The sequence below is a fragment of the Denticeps clupeoides genome, unplaced genomic scaffold, assembly GCF_900700375.1.
Source record: "Denticeps clupeoides unplaced genomic scaffold, fDenClu1.1, whole genome shotgun sequence".
Lineage (NCBI taxonomy): Eukaryota > Metazoa > Chordata > Actinopteri > Clupeiformes > Denticipitidae > Denticeps > Denticeps clupeoides.
This window is the reverse complement of record NW_021629841.1, coordinates 44,385-64,551: the sequence shown is the minus strand read 5'-3', so window position 1 is coordinate 64,551 and position 20,167 is coordinate 44,385. Positions and strand designations below refer to the sequence as shown.

Here is a 20,167-nt window from a genome sequence, read left to right as displayed (position 1 = left end):
AAGCAGAGCTCAATTATCTACAAAAAAACAAACAAAACCCTTTACATTTCCCTTTGGGAATCTGACAGGAGCCGTAAGGGGATGGGTCTTGCTCATCATTTCCAGTAGGCCTGAAGGTCACGTGAAACCCTACATTTCAGATCTCTCATGAGGAGGCAGACAGTTAAGCAGATAGATGCATAGATAGAGAACGAAGGAGAGAGACATAGACCAAAAGACAGTGGGCGAGGCTTTTCCTGTTTCCTTTTGCTTAATTACACGTCTCTCTTGAGGGAAGGATATATCACTGGAGGATATCTCTGGAGGAACTAAATAAACATAACTACAACTTACTAACAGACTGGACAAGCTCCATACCAAGCTCATCTCATAAAACATATGAAAGGTACATGAAAAACGTTAGATCAAGAAACCACAGTTGTGTGATTTTTAGAAAATCTACACAAAATTATCATGGGTTCCAAACAATCCATGCAATCCACGCTATATATTTCACTACAAATAAATCACTGACGTATACAAAATACTAATAAAAAAATGAGGGCTGTCAAAATTAACACGTTAATGCAGATTAATGCATCATAATTAAAATTGTTATTGCAATTAACCCATCTGCAGTCCAGAATGACTCAAAATCTCTGAAGTGTCTCTGTCGCGGCACTTCGGCCAGTTTGTCCAAGTAGAGTTACCTTCACACATGAACATGTGGTGGTAGTAGCCTAGTGGGTAACACACTTGCCTATGAACCAGGAGACCCAGGTTCAAATCCCACTTACTACCATTGTGTCCCTGAGCAACACTTAAACCTAAGTTGCTCCAGGGGGGACTACTGATAACTACTGTAAATACTGATTGTAAGTCGCTCTGGATAAGGGCGTCTGATAAATGCCATAAATGTAAATGTAAACAGTCAGTCGACAAATTATTATGCACAATGAAGCACTTCCACGTCGCCCAGTTTGTGACAAACCGCTCTCACGTAGCGTCGGGGCCTCATTCCCAAACCTCTTAATTGATTAAGTCTTCCTTGGACAAATTGACCGACGCAATTGTCAAGTGTATTGCAACAAATACTCCCAAAAATCCCCTGCCTGACCCATCACTATCATACTCACTTTCCACTGCAGTGTGGGGGTAACAGTAATGCTACAAACCGCATATGGGGCGTCTTGTAAGTCCAATATGATAGTGTTTTCTGTAAATTAAGATATTTTAATTACCTTCTTTTATAGAGCTCTGAGGAAGCGACTAGAAATAAAAATTTGTCTATGTGTACAGAGATCAACAACACAACATTATCATCTTACCAGGAGTTTAGAAATACACACATATTTTTTGTGCTGACCCCATTCAGTCTGAAAGTGGCTTTAGATTTTCTCCAATGAGCAGAAAAACTGTCTGTGCTCAGTTCACTCTCACCTGACGCCAGAGACGTCTGAATCAGCCGTTTTTCTGAAGTTTGCAGCATCAGGGGTGTGCGGACTGAACACAGACCATTTTTCTGCTCATTGTGGCAAATGAAAAGTGAAGTGATTGTCATTGTGATACACTGCAGCACAGCACACAGTGACACAATGACACGTGTCCTCTGCTTTTAACCATCACCCTTGGTGAGCAGTGGGCAGCCATGACAGGCACCCGGGGAGCAGTGTGTGGGTATGATACTTTGCTCAGTGGCATTCAAAACCATCAACCTTCTGACTACGGGGCCACTTCCTTACCGCTAGGCCACCACTGCCTCAAAGCATCACACAGGTGTTCGAGACCTTAACTCCTGTACTTGAAAACATCATGTGACCACGTAGAAAATGTATGGATTGCATCATGATGCATTGATATCGAGGCATTGATGATCGTAATTGAGGGCAAACAAGCATAGAGGGCAAACAAGAGACAAAGAGGGGAGAGGGGAGACATCCACTGCTGCCCAGCCAGCCTCCATCGCTAACCCATCACACCCCACACAACCCACCCCTGTCCACCACACATTGCCAGGCAACCACATCAGCCAGAGAATTTGTACAGTTTTCTAAAAATGTTTTGGATTTATACGGATTTATGTCAAAGTAGCAGAGTAAGGACGCTCTTTAGGTTTTAGTCCCTTTTTAGTCAGTCACATAAATATTTGGAAAGGTTTTGTGTTTTTAGACTGTGTCCACGTGATAAAAACAGAAATAAATGGCTTCCCACTGGATGTCCAGAAGAAACAGCGACTCGTATAAATCTACTATACAGAAACAACCTAAACACTTGCGAAGTGTATGTGTGTACATACACAATGTACACAATGAACTGCACAAAAGAGTAACCTGCATCGCATACGTGGTCGTTTGGTGATGCACATACTTGGACAAAAACTTGACAATGTTTACATAAAAGCACACGTCATCCAGATCAGTATTTTTGTTGGTCTGTCCCTCTTCTGATAGGTGAACAAACGTGATTACAACTTGAGGGAGACATGTCTGAATTTGGTGCACCGGAGCCTGATTGATTGGCAGCATGCTGGACAGAAAAAAGAACTTGGATAAGACCTCTGGGGCTGGAAACCATTCGTGTGTGTACCCACATCGTGCCCCCCCCTCCCATCGGGTGACATGCGCAGAGGCCTGAGGACAACACCTACTGGTAGAGACCCAGCAGGAAAGCATGGGCAACGACACTCCATTGCATGTACTCGAATCTGCAAGCACAGAAGCCTGGTGCTGTGAGGTGAGAGGTCAGGCTAATTCTTCACGCCGAATCCGAATTAAGTGCACACGAGGGACAAACGCTGTCTCAAATTCAAAACCTTGGAACTGGCCAGCCATTTTCCCTCCGGATTCTGCTCAAGAGGCTTGGGGATTAATCGAGTGGAAACGGGGACCGGGAGTGGGGGAGCGGCTCGGGCTGCGGGAATCGGGTAGAATGAAGCGATTGTTCAGTAGACTAAACCTTCCTGAGTTCTCTTTGATGTGGATGCAATGAAAATGTGAGAGAAACGCTACCAAATGCATTTGTTGTCTCTGGCTGTTGGAACAACTTGCCCGGCTCCATTCGACTAGCCGAGACTACTACCACCTTTTAAGACGCAGTTGAAAACCCACTTATTCAAAAAAGTATTTCAGATGAATCAAACACTTACACACGCACATGCACACACACTGCACAAAATAAAAAAATTATAATTTTCTTCGTCTAGCACTTAACAATTTCCGAGCATGTTCTTTTTCTGACAAGTTAGGCCTTATCAGGGCTCTTAGTTTTGTAAACTCAAAATCTATAGAAATCGAACGAGAATTGCTGGCGTCTTCCGCTCGTAAGTCGCTTTGGATAAAAGCGTCTGCTAAGTAAAGTAAAGTAAAGAACATGCAACCAGAATTTTTTGAAATTGGAAAAAAATGAAACTGTGGGTCCAACGAAATCTTTGGCCTTGAAAGAAAGCAGAGTGTAGTTTTAAAGTGTAAAATCATATATTAAAAAAAAAAGTACGGCTATGAAAAGTTTCCTAAACTTTTGGGGACACAATCTCGGCATTTAAACGAGGCCTCGCCCCCCAGACAGACTCCCACCGAGAGAGCTTTGTGCCGCCAGGCTTTTCTCATGCGCGTCCCGAATGAAAGTCGGCGCATCGTCGGTCTGCAGATAAACGGCTCAGTCGCACAAAATAAAGTAAAACGAAGCAAAACGTCCCCGCAACGTCTAACCGGGGAAGGACACGTTAAAAAGCGAGGCGCTGTCCCGTCCCGTCCCGTCCCGTCCCGTCGCGACAGTGACAAGTGGCGCCGGGGGGAGGGAAGCTGCACCGAGCAACAGGTTGTGGTGCAACTTCTACCCGCCCGTCCGGGACGTCGCTTTGCCGATGCATTCGACCCTGGTCCTCCGCGTTTGAAAACGATGAAAGTCCGACGTTTCCTCTGACCTTTTTTTTTTTTTTTTTTTTTTTTGCATCGGCAGCTTTTTAAGCACAGACGCTTGCAGTAAAACTTTAGTTTTTTTTTTTTTTTTTTTGCGCCGCCTACCTTTGTGGGTCCCCGGTGTTGTAGCGAGGCGCAGTGCCGCCCACCCTCCACGGTTCCTCCCTCAGCTAACGCGGCTTTCGGCGTCGCTGCTGGAGGGAAAACCGCCGGTTGTCAGTTCCAGCCGCACAAAGTAGACGTATTTGCATCCGAGCGACCCTCCCCTCGCCTTTCATGGCCCCCATTGTTTGTCCCAGCTGGGGACCTCGGTCGTGGCAGAGCCGCGACATCAGATGCCACCGCACCGGCCGCTCCTGCGCTTCATCCCTGACTCTAATGAGACGGAGTGGGCCACTGCCACACGTTATTAAATATCGTAAAGAAAAGTGTCTTGTTAAGGAATGACATTCAGTCTACTCTATGTATAAATCATGCTTAATTATGGCATGCATGCTTTTAATAATGCAGTTGAAAACACACATGTTCAAAAAGTGTATATATATATACACACACACACACACACACACACACACACACACACCTTTTAGAACAAGTGTGTTTATATCTAAGTGTGTGTGTGTGTGTGTGTAGTGTGTGTGTGTGTGTGTGTGTATATAATAAAACCTTCATTGAAAATTAACATGAACTTTTTATTATTTCAGGATAGGTTTTAACATGATTGATATATAATATGATAATAAGATCTTTGGTCTGTAATATGATATAAAAGGGATGTCTTAGAGAAGAAGTGTCTCTCAGATGTACAGATGGGCAGAGGCTTGTCAATCTATGAAAGAGTGCATAAAAAGATTGTGGAATAATTTAAAAAGTCAACATTGCAAATGCAAATGCTTTGCAAATCTCATCTACAGTGCATAATGAGATTCAGAGAAACTGGAGATATCTCTGTGCAAAAGGGACAAGGCTGAAGGCCTTTTTTGGATGTCCATGGTCTTCAGATCCTGAAGATGACTGTGTCAATGACATTACTAAATGGGCTCAGGAATGCTTCCAGAAACCACTGTCACACAATCTGCCCTGCCCTGTGCAGATGCCATCTGAAGCTCTATGCAAAACCAGTGGTGGCCTAGCCGGTAAGGAAGCACACTGGAAATGTTCAAATCCTGAATGAAAGTACCTCACCCCTACACTGCTCCCCTGGCGTCCCCATGCCTGCCCACTGCACACAAAGGGTGATGAGTTCAATTTTGTTATGTGCGCCATGTGCTTTGCTCTGCGGTGTGTCACTTTCATAAAGGAAGCCATATTTGAAAATGGTCCGTAAGTGCCATCGTGTCTAGTTTCAGGTGAAATTGACTTTTTAAAAATTAAAGTACTCTATGGTCAGTCAAGGACACCATGTCCTGCATGCTAGAGAAGAGGGAGACCTTCCAGTGTCTTACCAGCATTCACATCTTACCAGCATTTACCGGCATCTTTGATGACATACAGACATATAGTATGGGCAACTTGCATGTTTTGGAAGGAATTATGAATGTTAATGTTTAAGAGCAAATATGCCCCCCAGATGACGTCTAATTCAGGGATGACCTTGTGACACACTGCAGCTATTACAACAGAATGACTGAGTCAGGGTGAAGAATTGACCTCTCTGCTGTCGAGATCTTTCACCCCCAGAGAAGATTTGGTGCATCATCAAGCGAAATACATCAAAGATGACCACAAACTGTTCAGCACATGGAAACCTATACCAGGTAAGAACGGGACCAAATTCCAACATCAAAACTCTTAACCTCCTAACCACATGTCCCAACAATTCTGAGACCTTTTGTGCATAATTTTGTAAAATTGTGCATACATTTGCTGAAATATTCATTATGTTACATGTTCCGTTGTGAATAAAATAGTGTCTCAAATGAATGCCTTATGGGTCTTTCCTCACACTAGAACATTTTAACATAGAAATGCAATCTATGGATAGCTGGATAATTCCCTGCAACCCTGACCTGATTTAGCAAATTCATAGAATGACTGCACAGATGGATAAACAATGTTTTGAAAATGAACAGTGACATATAAATAGGCCTTGGGGCAAAAATATGGAATTTTAATTTGTCAAATGTTTCCAAATTGTGACTTTTTATAGCTCAAAGTGAAAACAAGACTGGATCTCAGAGTGGGAGGATGTGAAGGCAGCAATCTGCGGAGGAGGAGGAAATGATGGTGGTGGAATAAGCAGACCGTCAGCTAGTTTCTCCTGCTGGCACCTGGGTGGTCTGTTGAGCACCCTGCTGACTGCTGTATGGGTTGAACAGGACCCGCAATTAGCTTTGTGAACGTTTTGAGAAGGAACTGCAGCAAAGTTGCTGTTTTCATTTTATTTCAGCCACTGAGACTATTTGGGATATTGCAGAACTGGTATAACTGACTGAGGTCAAGGGTTGAAGATCAGTTTAATGCTGCTTGCAAGAACTGCAGGTCTCTTTTGCTCCCTGTTGTTTATCATCATGGTAGTTTTTTTCTCAAAGATATTTTTATTGGATTAGAAAGAAAAAAGTGGAATGTAGCTGAATAAAGGGTTTTTTTCCTCCCCCTTCTCTGACTCAATACCCCACCCCACATAATAACCCTGTATACAAGCCTGGTAAAGTAATAAAGGAAAGAAAAGCAGCACCATTACATTGCTGAAAACTTGCTGGGTAATGCTGGAAGTCTGGTTTTTAACCTGAAGGCTTGAAAAGTAATTCAGGAAGAACCCCCAATCATTGCAAAAGTTGGTGCTGGTGCCACTTATTGAATAATGAACCTTTTCTAGACTCAAGCAGCACAACAATTGAGCATGGGTTGGCAGGGCAGCACCCTTCCACCTTAGTAAGAGCCAAAGCCAAAAGGGAAGTGAAAGATAATGTACGACACTGCATTGGCCTCACCAGTGCTGCCAAAATGTGCAATTAGTGGGCAAGGTTCTATATGACATTTATGAATAAGAGACAAGGTTTGGAATATATCTCTCCAAAACCTTTCCAGAACCACTTACGATTTGGAAGTAAAGTAAGGATGTATCCACTGTACTTGGAACTGTTGCTTCTGGAAAATTCGGCATCTGAAAAAAAAGGAAATGTCTGATCTGCAGGTATCTGAAAAAGTGTGAATGTGGGAGATGAGCAAAAGTCACAAAGTTTCTAAAACATACATTAAAGCATGCCCATTCTATGCCAATCTTGAATCAGCTAAAGAAGGTTGAAAAGAGGAATTTAATATAATCAGACTCAAAAGAGAGAAACCTGTAAAGCCAAAAATGCTTTCTCACCTGGCCTACACTCTCACTGTATGCCAGACAACCAGATTTTCAAATGACTTCTTGGGTGACAAATAGGAGTGAAGATCCAAGCAAGGTCAAAACTGATAAGTACGTATCAAAATTCAGCTTCATGTACACCCAGGATGAACAATTATTTTAATTCTGGAAATAGAACCAGTATTTAATATAACATGTATTTGCTGAACAGTAGTAATAACAGGAATTAGTCAGTGCCATGTCTTAATTATTCCTAGATTTTTGAAGATGAGCTTTTTTCACTCAAGGGTGTTTACCGCTGAGTCTAAAGAGTCACAGAAGGATTTAGGGATGAAGTTGGTATTAATTGGAACAGATACAAGAATTTGGGAGTATGTTCATTTTGATAAGAGTTAATTCTTCCCACCAAAGAAGTTGAAAGGGGGAACACTGTGTCAAAGTTTGCTTTGAAGAGACAGTTATGCTTCTTTGTGACTTTTATACCTAGATATGTAATTTAATTTTCTGATACTTTAAAGGGGAAATTAGAATAGTCAGACGATGATGCTCCTCTAGCCACAGGAAACAACTGACTTTTATAGAAGTTTAATTTGTATCTTGAAAACTGACTAAATTGATTCAATGATAACATGGATGTTTCAGTATGTGATATATAGATCAATAAATCATCTGCATACAGCACTACCTTGTGCTCAACCCTTCTCCTCCAGATGCCAGTGACCCCCATAACTACGAAGTGCATACAAAAAAACCCCCAAAATGACACATCGCTAACTCATGACACCTCCCATAATGCCTTCCATTGTTACTCTTTCCCTCAACTATTTCACAGCAGACACAACAGCAATTAAAAAAGTTCTTCAAATAGGCACAAATTAAAAGTGCTATTAATTTCTTAATAATGGGATGTTGAGGGTGTGGCTATGGAATAGCAGCTCTATGCACAAACAACAGTGCACAAAATTTAAATGGCTATATGGCCTTAAAAAAGGCTATACGGCATGTAAAAGCTATCTTTAAAAGAAGACAACTAGCAATATAAAATACAAAATATAAAAATAAATGTTGAGGTAGAAACCTTATTGCACATGAAAAACTTCAGTGTTACTCTTCAGTCTCTGTGGAATTTGATAGTTATCTGCATAAGACAATAAAAACAGTTGATCATTAGCACACTTTTATTTTCACACCCACCACCAGGTCACCAGGGGGCGCTACACATCCGCCTTTGGATTACGGTTGCGTCAGACGGATCAGATTTACGACACTGGCGATAGCTTTACGGTCGTGTTGGAGATTCGTGCGGCTCCGCTGCATGTGCGTTTAGGCTGACGTTTCTTACCTCTACCAGAAGGTATGGTTTCGAATGAAGCTCGTTTAAATTCACTGACTTTTACTCTAAAAGCCCTCACATATGTAGCCTTTTTTTTTAAAAAATGTTGATTTATTTGAATGGAATGCGCAGGTTGAACAAGTTCCTTTAGCCAATTAGCTTTACCCGGCATAAGTAGTTAACCTGCGCTGCAGCATCTTTAACTTGTCAGTGTTTGTTAAACTGTACAGCCGATGACTAGTCGTTGCATGACTTTCCTGATCCTCTGTCAAGCAATACATATTTGTCAATAATTTTTGATGTAAACGAAATTGACGTCATATCTGTAGCAAGCAGACTGGTTAGTTGTCAAACTGAAGTGTTGTGTTTGATCGCGTTTGTTTGTTTCTTTATATATATATATTCAGTATAAATCCTTACTTAGTGCTTGTACGTTCTGGTCTTTCTCATACATGCACAAAACGTCTCTCTTCATTGTGTAGCAGCAATGGACTCGCTATACGTCTCCTCACATCCTGATGACTTTAAGAGTCTCCTCGCACTGGTGGCGTCGGAATTCTGCCCCTCTCCTCCACGGGTCATCACAGAGGAGCCCCCAAAGCAGCTTGCCAAATCTCGACCAGCGCTGGTCATTGGTGGCAGTGAGGCTGCTGTGCTGACTGGTCCCAGTGCAGTGGCCTGGTACCTGGCCTGGCAGGGCAAGAGGACTGGTGCAGGTGCCCAGCAGGAGAGTCAGGTCTGGCAGTGGCTTAGTTTTGCAGAGAATGAGGTGATCCCCATCTCCTGCTCTGTAGTCTTCCCTCTGCTTGGTCTGGTGGGAGTGGACAAAAAGGTATTTGAGCATGCATCCATCTTTTCATTATTATTTAAGTAGATTTCATTTACATTTACAGCATGTATCAGATGCCCTTATCCAGAGAGAGTTCCAATCAGTAGGTTCAGTAGAGACACAATGATAGTGGGTGGGATTTGAACCTGGGTCTTCTGGTACATAGGCGAGTGTGTTACCCACTAGGTTACTACCACTTTATTTTATTAGTTCAAAATTGGTTGTTAAGACCCTGGGGTTGGTGGAAACATGCATCACAGATTTTGTATCGTTAGTTGTCACTATTGTGATGGTGTTCGTTTGTATTTAATTGTGCATGAAATTTCAGGAGATAGAGGGGAAGTGGTGGCCCAGTGGCTAAGGAAGCAGACTTACTGCACTGGGTGCATTTGTGTGTACCAAATTTCTGACTCTCATTTAACAACGCAGTTTTTATTTATTTATTTGTTTGTTTGTTAAATTGCTGTCCATGTTGGCAATGTTGACTTGTAAGTGATTAACTAACAATAGTTAATTCTGGAAGAATTGTAAGTTACTGAAAGTGTTGGTGCTTGAAGCGCTTTACTGAGCTGAAATGAATACAAGATAAAATTAAAAGTGCAAGTGTTTTAAGGGCTTGAACTTGATCATCTTCTCGGCCTGATGATCTGTTGGCTGCCGCCTGTTGCTGGAAGGCAGCAGGGTAGAGGAGGCACTGGGCTTGTGCAGTAAATGAGTGGTCAGGTGAGCATATTGATTAGCGTGAAAATAGATGCTGAGGCCGTGAAACAGACGCTAACTTCCGGCAATTACATTCTGGTTACACTGGCAATGTGTACTGGGGGGGGGGGCATGAACAATTATGTATAAAAGACTACAGTCATGTTGGCCGACATTCGCCGCCACAATAATGTTTGGTTTTGGCTGGTTGTCAGGCTCGGGTCTAACTCTGGAGCCTTGTGTGGGTTTAGATTCCAGACTGTCAAGGTGCAACTGATGTCCCCTTGTGCAAAGTACCATACCCACACACTGCTCTCCGGATGCCTCTCATGGCTGCCCACTGCACCCACAGGGGATTACTTTTTAATCAGTCATCGTTTGTTATAACATTTTATCTCACATTTTTTGGTGTGAGCCTCTAATATGCATTGAACAGGGCAACAATATTGCCATATAAATATGGAACTTGTTTTTCCTTGTTGTTCAATTGTTCTTTGTTTCTTCAGCTCCAGCAGACCTCCAGGGCTGAGTTGATTCGTGTGCTGAAGGCTCTGGATAAGTCCCTTGAGCCCCAAACGTTCCTGGTGGGAGAGACTCTGTCTCTTGCAGATATTGCTGTGGCCATGGCTGTACTTTTGCCTTTCAAATACGTAAGTGTTTTCCTTCAGTGTGACTGAAAGGTGGAATAAAAAAATTTGTACCAAATCATAAAACATTCAGCATCTTTGCATGCATGTCTTAGTTTTAGACAACTCCTATGTAAATAGAAATGCAATTTAACTTTTCATCTTTAATTCAGGCCTTGGAGCTGTCTGACAGGAAGTCTCTGGTGAATGTCAGTAGGTGGTTTGTTACATGTGTGAATCAGCCCCAGTTTCTCAAGGTTCTGGGTAGAATATCACTGTGTGAGAAGATGGTGCCAGTCACTCTGAATACTGCCATTAAATCTGAGCCCCCACTCGACAACGGAGCAGTCAATGGAGCAGCTAATGGATGTGCTGATGAAGGTACAGCCATTGGCGAGGCACTAAATTCAGATTTTCAGATTGGTTTCAGAAATAGAAATGAATTCAATGTATTTATTTACTTCAGGACCCTCAAAGTTTATTTATTTGCTGTAGGTCCACCAAAGACAGAAGCACAATTGAAAAAAGAAGCCAAGAAGAGGGAGAAGATGGAGAAGTTCCAGCAGAAGAAACAGATGGAGGAGAAGAAGAAACAGCAGCAGACGCAAACAGAGGTACTGCCAGAATGTTTCATCGATCTACAGTGCTTGTAATATGTGCTTTTTTAAATTAATAAATGCATTTCTTAAACCTTCTGTGGTGTGTGTGTGTTTTTCTCTTGCAGAAGAAGGCTAAACCTGAGAAGAAGGAGCTGGGTGTCATCACCTACAGCATCCCTACCCCTGCAGGAGAGAAGAAAGGTGAAGTGCTTGCACTGTTTCTTACATGATGTCTGCATGTTAGTAACATATCATGTGTATTAATTCTGCTTTAATTCTGCTAATCTAGATGTCATCAGTCCCCTCCCTGACTCCTACAGCCCTCAGTATGTAGAGGCTGCCTGGTACCCATGGTGGGAAAACCAAGGTTTTTTTAAGCCAGAGTATGGGGTAAGATGGAATCTCAAAATGCAAGTTGTGAATGACCTATGCTTGTTCAAGCCTGAATTATGATAAAAGTATCCTGTTGAATTTTCCATAGCGAAAAAGCCTTAGTGAACCAAATCCTCGTGGAATATTCATGATGTGCATTCCTCCACCAAATGTCACTGGGTCTCTTCATTTGGGTCATGCACTGACCAATGCCATTCAGGATTGTCTGACCAGATGGTAATGTATCCCAGAAATACTTTTATTACCATAATAATATATAAAAATTTTCTGTGCTAATGTGATAAAATAGCGATTTTTTTTATTAAGATAAACAAAAACATTGTGCACAGGACATCATATTCCCAGTGCATAGCAGTATGTTCCAGAAAAAATATATAGGTATAGCATTAAAAAATATAAAAATATATAAAATTATAAATGTGTAAAATCACTAGAGTATGAGTCTTAATTAAATAACAATTAATGGATCCAACATAGAATTAGAGCTGTACACTGTAAGTAATTTGATTATTACTTTGGAATTCATCTTTATTGTGAAATCTAAAATAAGATCTTATTTATACATGACATAAATCTGCCGTGCCGTTTACATTATATGGCCTTTGATGTATGTGACAGGCATAGGATGCGGGGTGAGACAACTCTGTGGAACCCAGGCTGTGACCATGCCGGCATTGCCACACAGGTCGTAGTAGAGAAGAAACTGATGAGAGAGAGAGGACTTAGTCGACATGACCTGGGCAGGGAGAAATTTATTGAAGAGGTCTGGAAATGGAAGAATGAGTGAGTACAGAAGAATGGTCACTGCAGATGAATCACTTTTCTCCTCCCAGAGTTGAACCTGAATGGAACTTTTGGGTTTTGGAGTGAATTGCAGAGGGGAATTGATTGAGTAAAACTGGTTTCATTACAATCGTTGACATTATGGACAGTACTTTTGGAACATTTAATCCTGACTACCACTACAGTACAGGCCAAACGTTTGGACACACCTTCTCATTCAATGTGTTTTCTTTATTTTCATGACCATATACATTGGTAGATTCTCACTGAAGGCATCAAAACATGAATGAACACATGTGGAGTTATGTACTTAACAAAAAAAGGTGAAATAACTGAAAACATATTCTAGTTTTTATATTTATATTCTAGTTTCTTCAAAATAGCCACCCTTTGCTCTGATTACTACTTTCTACACTATTGGCATTCTCTCAGTGATCCTCAAGAGGTCGTCACCTGAAATGGTTTTCAAACAGTCTTGAAGGAGTTCCCAGAGGTGTTTAGCACTTGTTGGCCCCTTTGCCTTCACTCTGCGGTCCAGCTCACCCCAAACCATCGCGATTGGGTTCAGGTCCGGTGACTGTGGAGGCCAGGTCTCCACTTTTTGTTAAGTACATAACTCCACATGTGTTCATTCATAGTTTTGATGCATTCAGTCAGAATCTACCAATGTAAATGGTCATGAAAATAAAGGCCTGTACTGTACATTAACATCGCAAACTACTAAAATGTTTTTAACAGAGTACGTAAGACATTTTAGGAATGAGGAAATGTATATGTAGCTGATAAAGCATTTTTGTTCAACAGAAAAGGCGATCGGATCTACCATCAGCTGAAGAAGCTTGGTTCATCTCTGGACTGGGAGAGAGCCTGCTTCACTATGGACCCGGTGAGTATTGGCCTGATTCAAATCATTCATGACCCTCATATAATTCTTTAAACTGTGTCACAAGGAGTCAGTGATTTCCACCGCAGTGTGAGTATTTTATTAATTGATAATATGACCGGTAGGTAAAAACAGACTAAACCAGATTTTGTAATTTCTGCAAATGTGTTGTTAGTGACTTGAAATTAAATCGTTTTCAAATATCTTATTTGATGTCTCCTGTTTCTCCTGCAGAAACTGTCCTATGCTGTGCAAGAGGCCTTCATCCGCATGCATGAGGAGGGAGTCATTTATAGGAGCAAGAGGCTTGTCAACTGGTCCTGCACCTTGAACTCTGCCATTTCAGATATAGAGGTTAGCTGCGGCCTGATGCAGTATACTCTTACTCTCAAATCATTACTTTCGACGCAACGTTTTTTCATGTTTTGAAAATGCATATTTCTACCCTTCCCAAGGTGGACAAGAAAGAGCTGAATGGTAGGACTCTGCTGCCAGTGCCAGGGTACAAGGAGAAGGTTGAGTTTGGAGTGCTTGTGTCCTTCTCTTATAAGATTGAAGGTTCAGGTGAGAGGTTTGAAGTAATATGTCTTGTTTTGCCAAGATTGTATTCTGTTTGTTGGGTGGTAGTAACCTAGTGGATTAGAAGACCCAGGTTCTAACCCCACCTGCTACCATTGTGTCCCTGTGCAAGACACTTAATCCTCTGGGAAAAGGTGTCTGATAAAGTTTTTTTTCTCTGTGTGATTCAGATGAAGAAGTCATTGTGGCCACCACTCGTATAGAGACAATGCTGGGTGACACAGCTGTGGCCGTCCATCCCAGTGACCCTCGATACCAGGTTCACATATACTGTTCTCCATCTGGGTGAACTGTTGAACTATTATGTAGTAATACATTCTTGTGTAAATTAGCTGCTTCTCATTTTGCCTTTCAGCATTTAAAAGGAAAAACTATCATACACCCTTTCTGTGACCGAAAGATGCCTGTCGTTTTTGATGAGTTTGTGGACATCAACTTTGGAACAGGTCAATAGCATCAAAATTTTCCAAGGGAATTTTAATTATTTGATGTGTAGTATAAAAGTATTCAAATTCAGATCTATTTGTTCAATTTAGTAGAATAATTTGTCCTGGAAACGTATATTCAATCTTTTTTTTTTTTCCCTTTAGGTGCGGTGAAGATAACTCCAGCCCATGACCATAATGATTATGAGGTTGGGGTTAGACATAACTTGGCCTTCATCAACATTCTGGATGAGAATGGATACCTTATCAATGTGCCTCCTCCCTTCCTGGTACTGAACTTTTGCCCAACTAACCTGTTCAAATAGATAATAGAAACCTGTTTAATAGATAACTCTAATAGATTTAGCTTGTACGGTCATACATTATATGCACATCAGTCAGTGGCCTATGTTATATAGCAAGTCAACAGTTAAATTGTGATGTCTCGATGACTGGGTCAGAGAATCTCCTAAACGGCAGGCCTTTCAAGGTGCAACTGTTATGCAGGGCATTGTCACGGACAACCAGCAAAAGTGCAACATATTAGGTATCTTTTAGACGAGCTACTGAAGCACATATATTTATATTGAGTTGAATGTTGCAGCTGAACCGTGTACAATTTGGATATGGTATTTTTACATTTAAAGCATTTAGCAGACACAGGACTGAGCCAATTGTTACAGAAACAGACCCACTGGAGCAACTCGGGGTCAAGTGTATCGCTCAGGGTTTGAACCTGAGAATTTGTGGTCTTCCCACTAGGCTACTTGCCACCCCATGTCCAACCTTTTCTCACACATTTGCACAGGGCTTGAAGCGCTTTGATGCAAGGAAGGCAGTATTGCAGGCCCTGAAGGACCGGGGCCAGTTTAAGGAGATCAAGGACAATCCCATGGTGGTGCCTGTGTGCAGGTAAGACCAGATTCCTGCCTGTTTGACCACACTTAAAAGCCAAATGTATGTTTTTGCGTTAATGCAACAGCACTCTTGAGACACTGATTGGACAGAGTTAGGCACAACGTAAAGCAACAGCTCTTTATCAATCAGCAGCTTTATTTGGCAAAAAATGGTTTTGAGAACAGAAGGGAATAATACATATTAATGCTATCATGGTTGTTCATTTATTTACAGTTTTCCATTTACATAAACTGTTTATTTTTACAGTTTTTGTTTATTTAGCCTACTAAAATAATGTATTATTCAAGTATCTGTGGAAGTAAAAACTACTGTTAAGGAGTGAGTGTTGAAGTGTATCTACTGTTTGTCAGCCGCTCTAAGGACATCGTGGAGCCTCTGCTGAAGCCTCAGTGGTACGTTGACTGCACAGAGATGGGAAAGCAGGCAGCTGATGCTGTGAGGGACGGCCGATTGAAGATCATTCCAGACCACCACCTCAAAACCTGGTTCAACTGGATGGACAACATCAGGTTTGGCAGAATGACTGTCAAATGAGCTTTCTTTTTTAAGATTTAGTTCTAATGAAATGTCAATTTTTGCCTGAAAAAAACTTGCTGGTGAGTGGCAAGACGCAATAAGTAAAAAAGAAGATATAGGCAGGGTGTGCAATGTACAACAGCATATTTTTTGGTTACAGGAAACAATTTCTGAGTGCTGCAGCATGGGAGAACTTCAGCACTTGAATAGAAGAAAAATCTTAGTAAATTGTAGTTAAAGACATACACCCTGCTGCTTGTTCTTGTGACTGACTCATAGTTGTTCCTTTAATTTCTACAGGGATTGGTGTATCTCTCGACAGCTCTGGTGGGGTCACAGGATCCCTGCCTACTTCATCACTGTTGATCACTCATCAGTCAAACCTGGAGAGGTATGTATAAAACATGGCCTTCAGGTATGTTTATTTTCTTCTGTTGTGTTTCCTATTCTTAGAGCATTTTTATAATCCTCTCAGGACACTGACGGTCATTACTGGGTGAGCGGGCGGTCAGAAGAGGAGGCAAGAGAGAAAGCAGCCAAGCGATTTAATGTGTCATCAGAGAGAATCTCCCTCAGACAGGGTAAGCAGGGTATCTTCAGTGAGTTACTGTGGTGTATGCGACCGTCTGAGTTGGTTGACTTTTGACATGCCTGTTTCAGATGAAGACGTGTTGGACACCTGGTTCTCCTCTGGTATTTTCCCCTTATCCATCTTTGGCTGGCCCAATGAGGTGAGACCGTGTCTGTAAACATGCCCAGTAAAATTTATTCACTAAAAGGTTTCTAATTATTTAGTAATCTCTTTAAATTGCTTTTCTGACAGAGTGAGGATCTAAATGTGTTCTACCCTGGGACACTGCTAGAGACGGGACATGACATCCTCTTCTTCTGGGTGGCGCGCATGGTTATGATGGGCCTTAAACTGACTGGCAAACTTCCCTTCAGAGAGGTGAGAGGGTTTTGTGTGTGTGTGTGTGTGTGTGTGTGTGTGAGAGCTACTGCTGTTGATTTGTTATATTTGCATGATCCTCATACACATGCTCATTTGATATTGTTATGCATTAAGTGTGTGTGTCTGATCTCAGGTGTACCTGCATGCAGTTGTAAGAGATGCCCATGGCAGGAAGATGAGTAAGTCTCTGGGCAACGTTATTGACCCACTGGATGTCATCACCGGTATCTCTTTGGAGGTAAACAGCCTGTCCTGTTCTTAGGTTCTGTGACCCTCACTTTGATTTATATGCTTGAGCAGAGCGGAGGTGAGCTGTCTACCAGAACTTTAACTGTCCCAAGAGCCACTGATTGCTCAGATATCTGCAGATGTCAGTGTCATTATTTACTGTTGACTGGTTTATGACCCTGCCTGACCACATGTCATCTAATTCAGGGTTTACACAACCAGCTAACAGACAGTAATCTAGACCCACTGGAGATTGAGAAGGCCAAACAAGGACAGGTACGTCTGCATTTTAGTCATGCATAGCAATAAAATGTAGTTATATAGTTGATTAGTCATTTATTGGTGATATGCTTATATTACAATTTTATATTATACAGAAATCAGATTACCCCAGCGGGATCCCTGAGTGTGGCACTGATGCCCTCCGCTTTGCTCTGTGTGCTTACACCAGCCAAGGTGAACACTATGAACTGCCCATTTTATTTCCAATTATCTATTTTAATCATCTACTATGTTTTTGGAGCATGGCTTATAGTGGTGATTTTCATGTTGGCACCTGAGGCCCCCCCGTCAGAATATATTCTCTTCAGTCTGCCATGATAAATGATTATTGATCACTTGAGGTAGAAAGGATGAAATATTTTGGCCCGGGGGGAGCTCTCCACAGCACTCAACTCATTTTACTGTTGAAATTCTGGTCACCAAAATCAGAGGCAAGATATAAATAACACAGTGTGCATTGAAGTATTATAGTGTACAGAACAAAAAAGGGTCCAATTTGGGTCAGCTGTAGGTTCAGCATTAAGAAATGTTTTGATGTTTTTATCAATTATGTTTTTCTGTCTGTCTAATCTCAGGAAGGGACATTAATCTGGATGTGAACCGGATCCTAGGCTATAGACACTTTTGCAATAAGCTGTGGAACGCAGTGAAGTTTGCCATGAAGGCACTTGGTGAAAACTTTGCACCCTTGGAGAAATCTCAAGTAGGCAAGCCTACAAGCAGAACCGATGGGTTGTTTAGTTTACAATCAACCATGAGGGGGAAACATTCATAGCCTCTTATTTTATTTTTCAGTTGAGTGGTGCTGAGAGCGTCTCTGACCGCTGGATCTTGTCCAGGTTGAGTGCTGCTGTAGTTCTTTGTGCTTCTGGGTTTGAGGCCTATGACTTCCCTGGCATCACCACAGCCATCTACAACTTCTGGCTCTATGAGCTGTGTGATGTGTACCTGGTAACCCTCACTTTTGTCTTGCTTAATATAAATGCAAATCTTATTTATCAGAGTTCTTTATCAGCAATATCATGTTTTACATATCACTCAGATGAGCAAATGTTTTCCTTCCTTTATTCTCCTCTATTCAGGAATGTGTGAAGCCAGTGCTGAGTCGATCGGATGGAGACTCTGATGCCCAAAGTCAAGCAGATGTCTGCAGACAGACCCTCTACACTTGCCTGGATGTGGGGCTCCGGCTGCTTTCTCCCATCATGCCTTTTGTTACAGAGGAACTGTTCCAGCGGTTGCCACGACGTTCAACTAAGGACAGTCCACCAAGCATCTCAGTCACGTCTTACCCTGAGAGTTCAGAGGTTAGAGATGAGATTTTATATTGAGGGTCACTTGCAATATTTTATAAATAAGGATTAGTTTATGTAATATTTAGTATTATAGTTCTGTCTAACTTTTTGATCGCCAGTCAGAATGCAGAGAATCTGCAGTTTGACTTTGAGGAGGATAACCAGTTTTGAAAATAGTTTAGTTATTTGGCTTGTGTAATAATCTGATGTGTGCCTTTAGTTTTGCTGGCACAGTGAGGTGGTGGACGCAGAGATGGAGTTTGTGATGACTGTGGTCAGAACAATCCGCTCACTCAGGGCAGACTACAACCTGACCAAGACCCGCGCTGATTGTGAGTCCACAGACTCAAAATTAACATATTCAACATTGAGAAGGACACCATGTAACCCATGTTCTTGATACCATTTCTTTCCATCTCTCAGGCTACCTCCAGTGTATTGACTCTGAAAGCACATGTCTGGTACAGAAGTACAGCCTGCAGCTCCAGACCCTCTCTTACTCTCAGGCCATCCATGCTGTCTGTGGGACTGATGCTGCTATTCCACAAGGTTGTGCAGTAGCCATTGCCTCTGACAAATGCACAGTCCATCTCATGCTCAAGGTTAGAAGGCTCTTGGTAGATTTGTTTTTTTATTTATTTGTTATATAAAACCAGGTGAATTTTTTTTTAATATATGTATTTATGGCTGTATTACTGAACATTTCCTCAATGTGTTTGTTATTCAAAGACTTGCCACCTAAAATGTATGTGACACACTTTAGGGTCTGATTGACATTGAAAGGAGGTGGCCAAGCTGACTGCCAAGAAGGGAGAGCTAGTGAAACAGATGGACAAACTGAGCGAAAAGATGGCAAAGAATGACTACAGGGAGAAAGTGCCCATTAAGGTGCAGGAGATGGATGCTGAGAAGGTGAGGGGGAAGATAATGAAATAATGTGTTAAAATTCCAGTTAAGAAAATAATTATACACATTCTGTAGCTGGTGAATAAGATTTCGGTGAAAGTGCCAGTGCTGTGATGGTGTGATTGCTAAGACTTGCATGGGGATACAGGTGTTTTTTTTGTGGTGACATTTACTTGAAAGATCTGCCAGTCCTGATATGGGGAATAAAACACTTAACCATAAAATGTTGATTTGTGTCTATTATGATTGATGTACTTTGACATTGTATCCTGAACTTCATCCTGTCTCTTTTTTTTTGCCAGCTGCGTCAGAGCCAGACAGAGCTGCAGAAAGCAATAGAAGCCATAGAGAACTTCAAAAGAATGATGTAATGCAGTACCCACCCCCTCTTCTGTCACTATTTTTCTCATGTCTGAGTATTTTTAAAATATTTTGTGGAGCTAAATAAATGCACTTCTCGCTCAGATGCAATTCAAATGTTGAACATAAGACTTATTCTTTTTTTTCCAACCACTATTTATTATGCATGTTGTAACATTTCTGAATATTATCTTGGTACAATTTTTTTGTTCATAATGTCACAAAATCTGGGAACAAATAAAAACAGTACTGAGCCCCATGAACAGAGAAGAGGCCATTGGCAGCATTCACACATCTTAGGGTACAGTGATTTACCAAACATGTGCAAGTGCCATGTTGAGGCAGTGACTTATGAGAAGAAAAT

At 41.6% G+C, this 20,167-nt stretch overlaps 1 protein-coding gene across 1 annotated transcript; it reads left to right on the top strand.

Moving 5' to 3' along the window:
• Positions 1-8,469: 8,469 nt before the first annotated feature.
• On the top strand, positions 8,470-20,018 carry LOC114775707 (valine--tRNA ligase-like). The gene is given in 32 exon segments (XM_028966580.1): positions 8,470-8,551; positions 9,013-9,362; positions 10,565-10,708; positions 10,858-11,065; positions 11,180-11,298; positions 11,409-11,484; positions 11,573-11,673; positions 11,765-11,892; positions 12,295-12,459; positions 13,264-13,345; positions 13,577-13,696; positions 13,798-13,906; positions 14,092-14,180; positions 14,277-14,367; positions 14,512-14,636; positions 15,155-15,258; positions 15,615-15,773; positions 16,081-16,171; positions 16,256-16,361; positions 16,441-16,511; positions 16,604-16,729; positions 16,866-16,970; positions 17,168-17,236; positions 17,338-17,416; positions 17,818-17,945; positions 18,038-18,193; positions 18,325-18,549; positions 18,758-18,869; positions 18,961-19,139; positions 19,301-19,313; positions 19,316-19,449; positions 19,746-20,018. Coding segments are annotated over 31 exon segments (3,828 nt in total). The 5' UTR covers positions 8,470-8,551; positions 9,013-9,017; the 3' UTR covers positions 19,815-20,018.
• Positions 20,019-20,167: the final 149 nt, after the last annotated feature.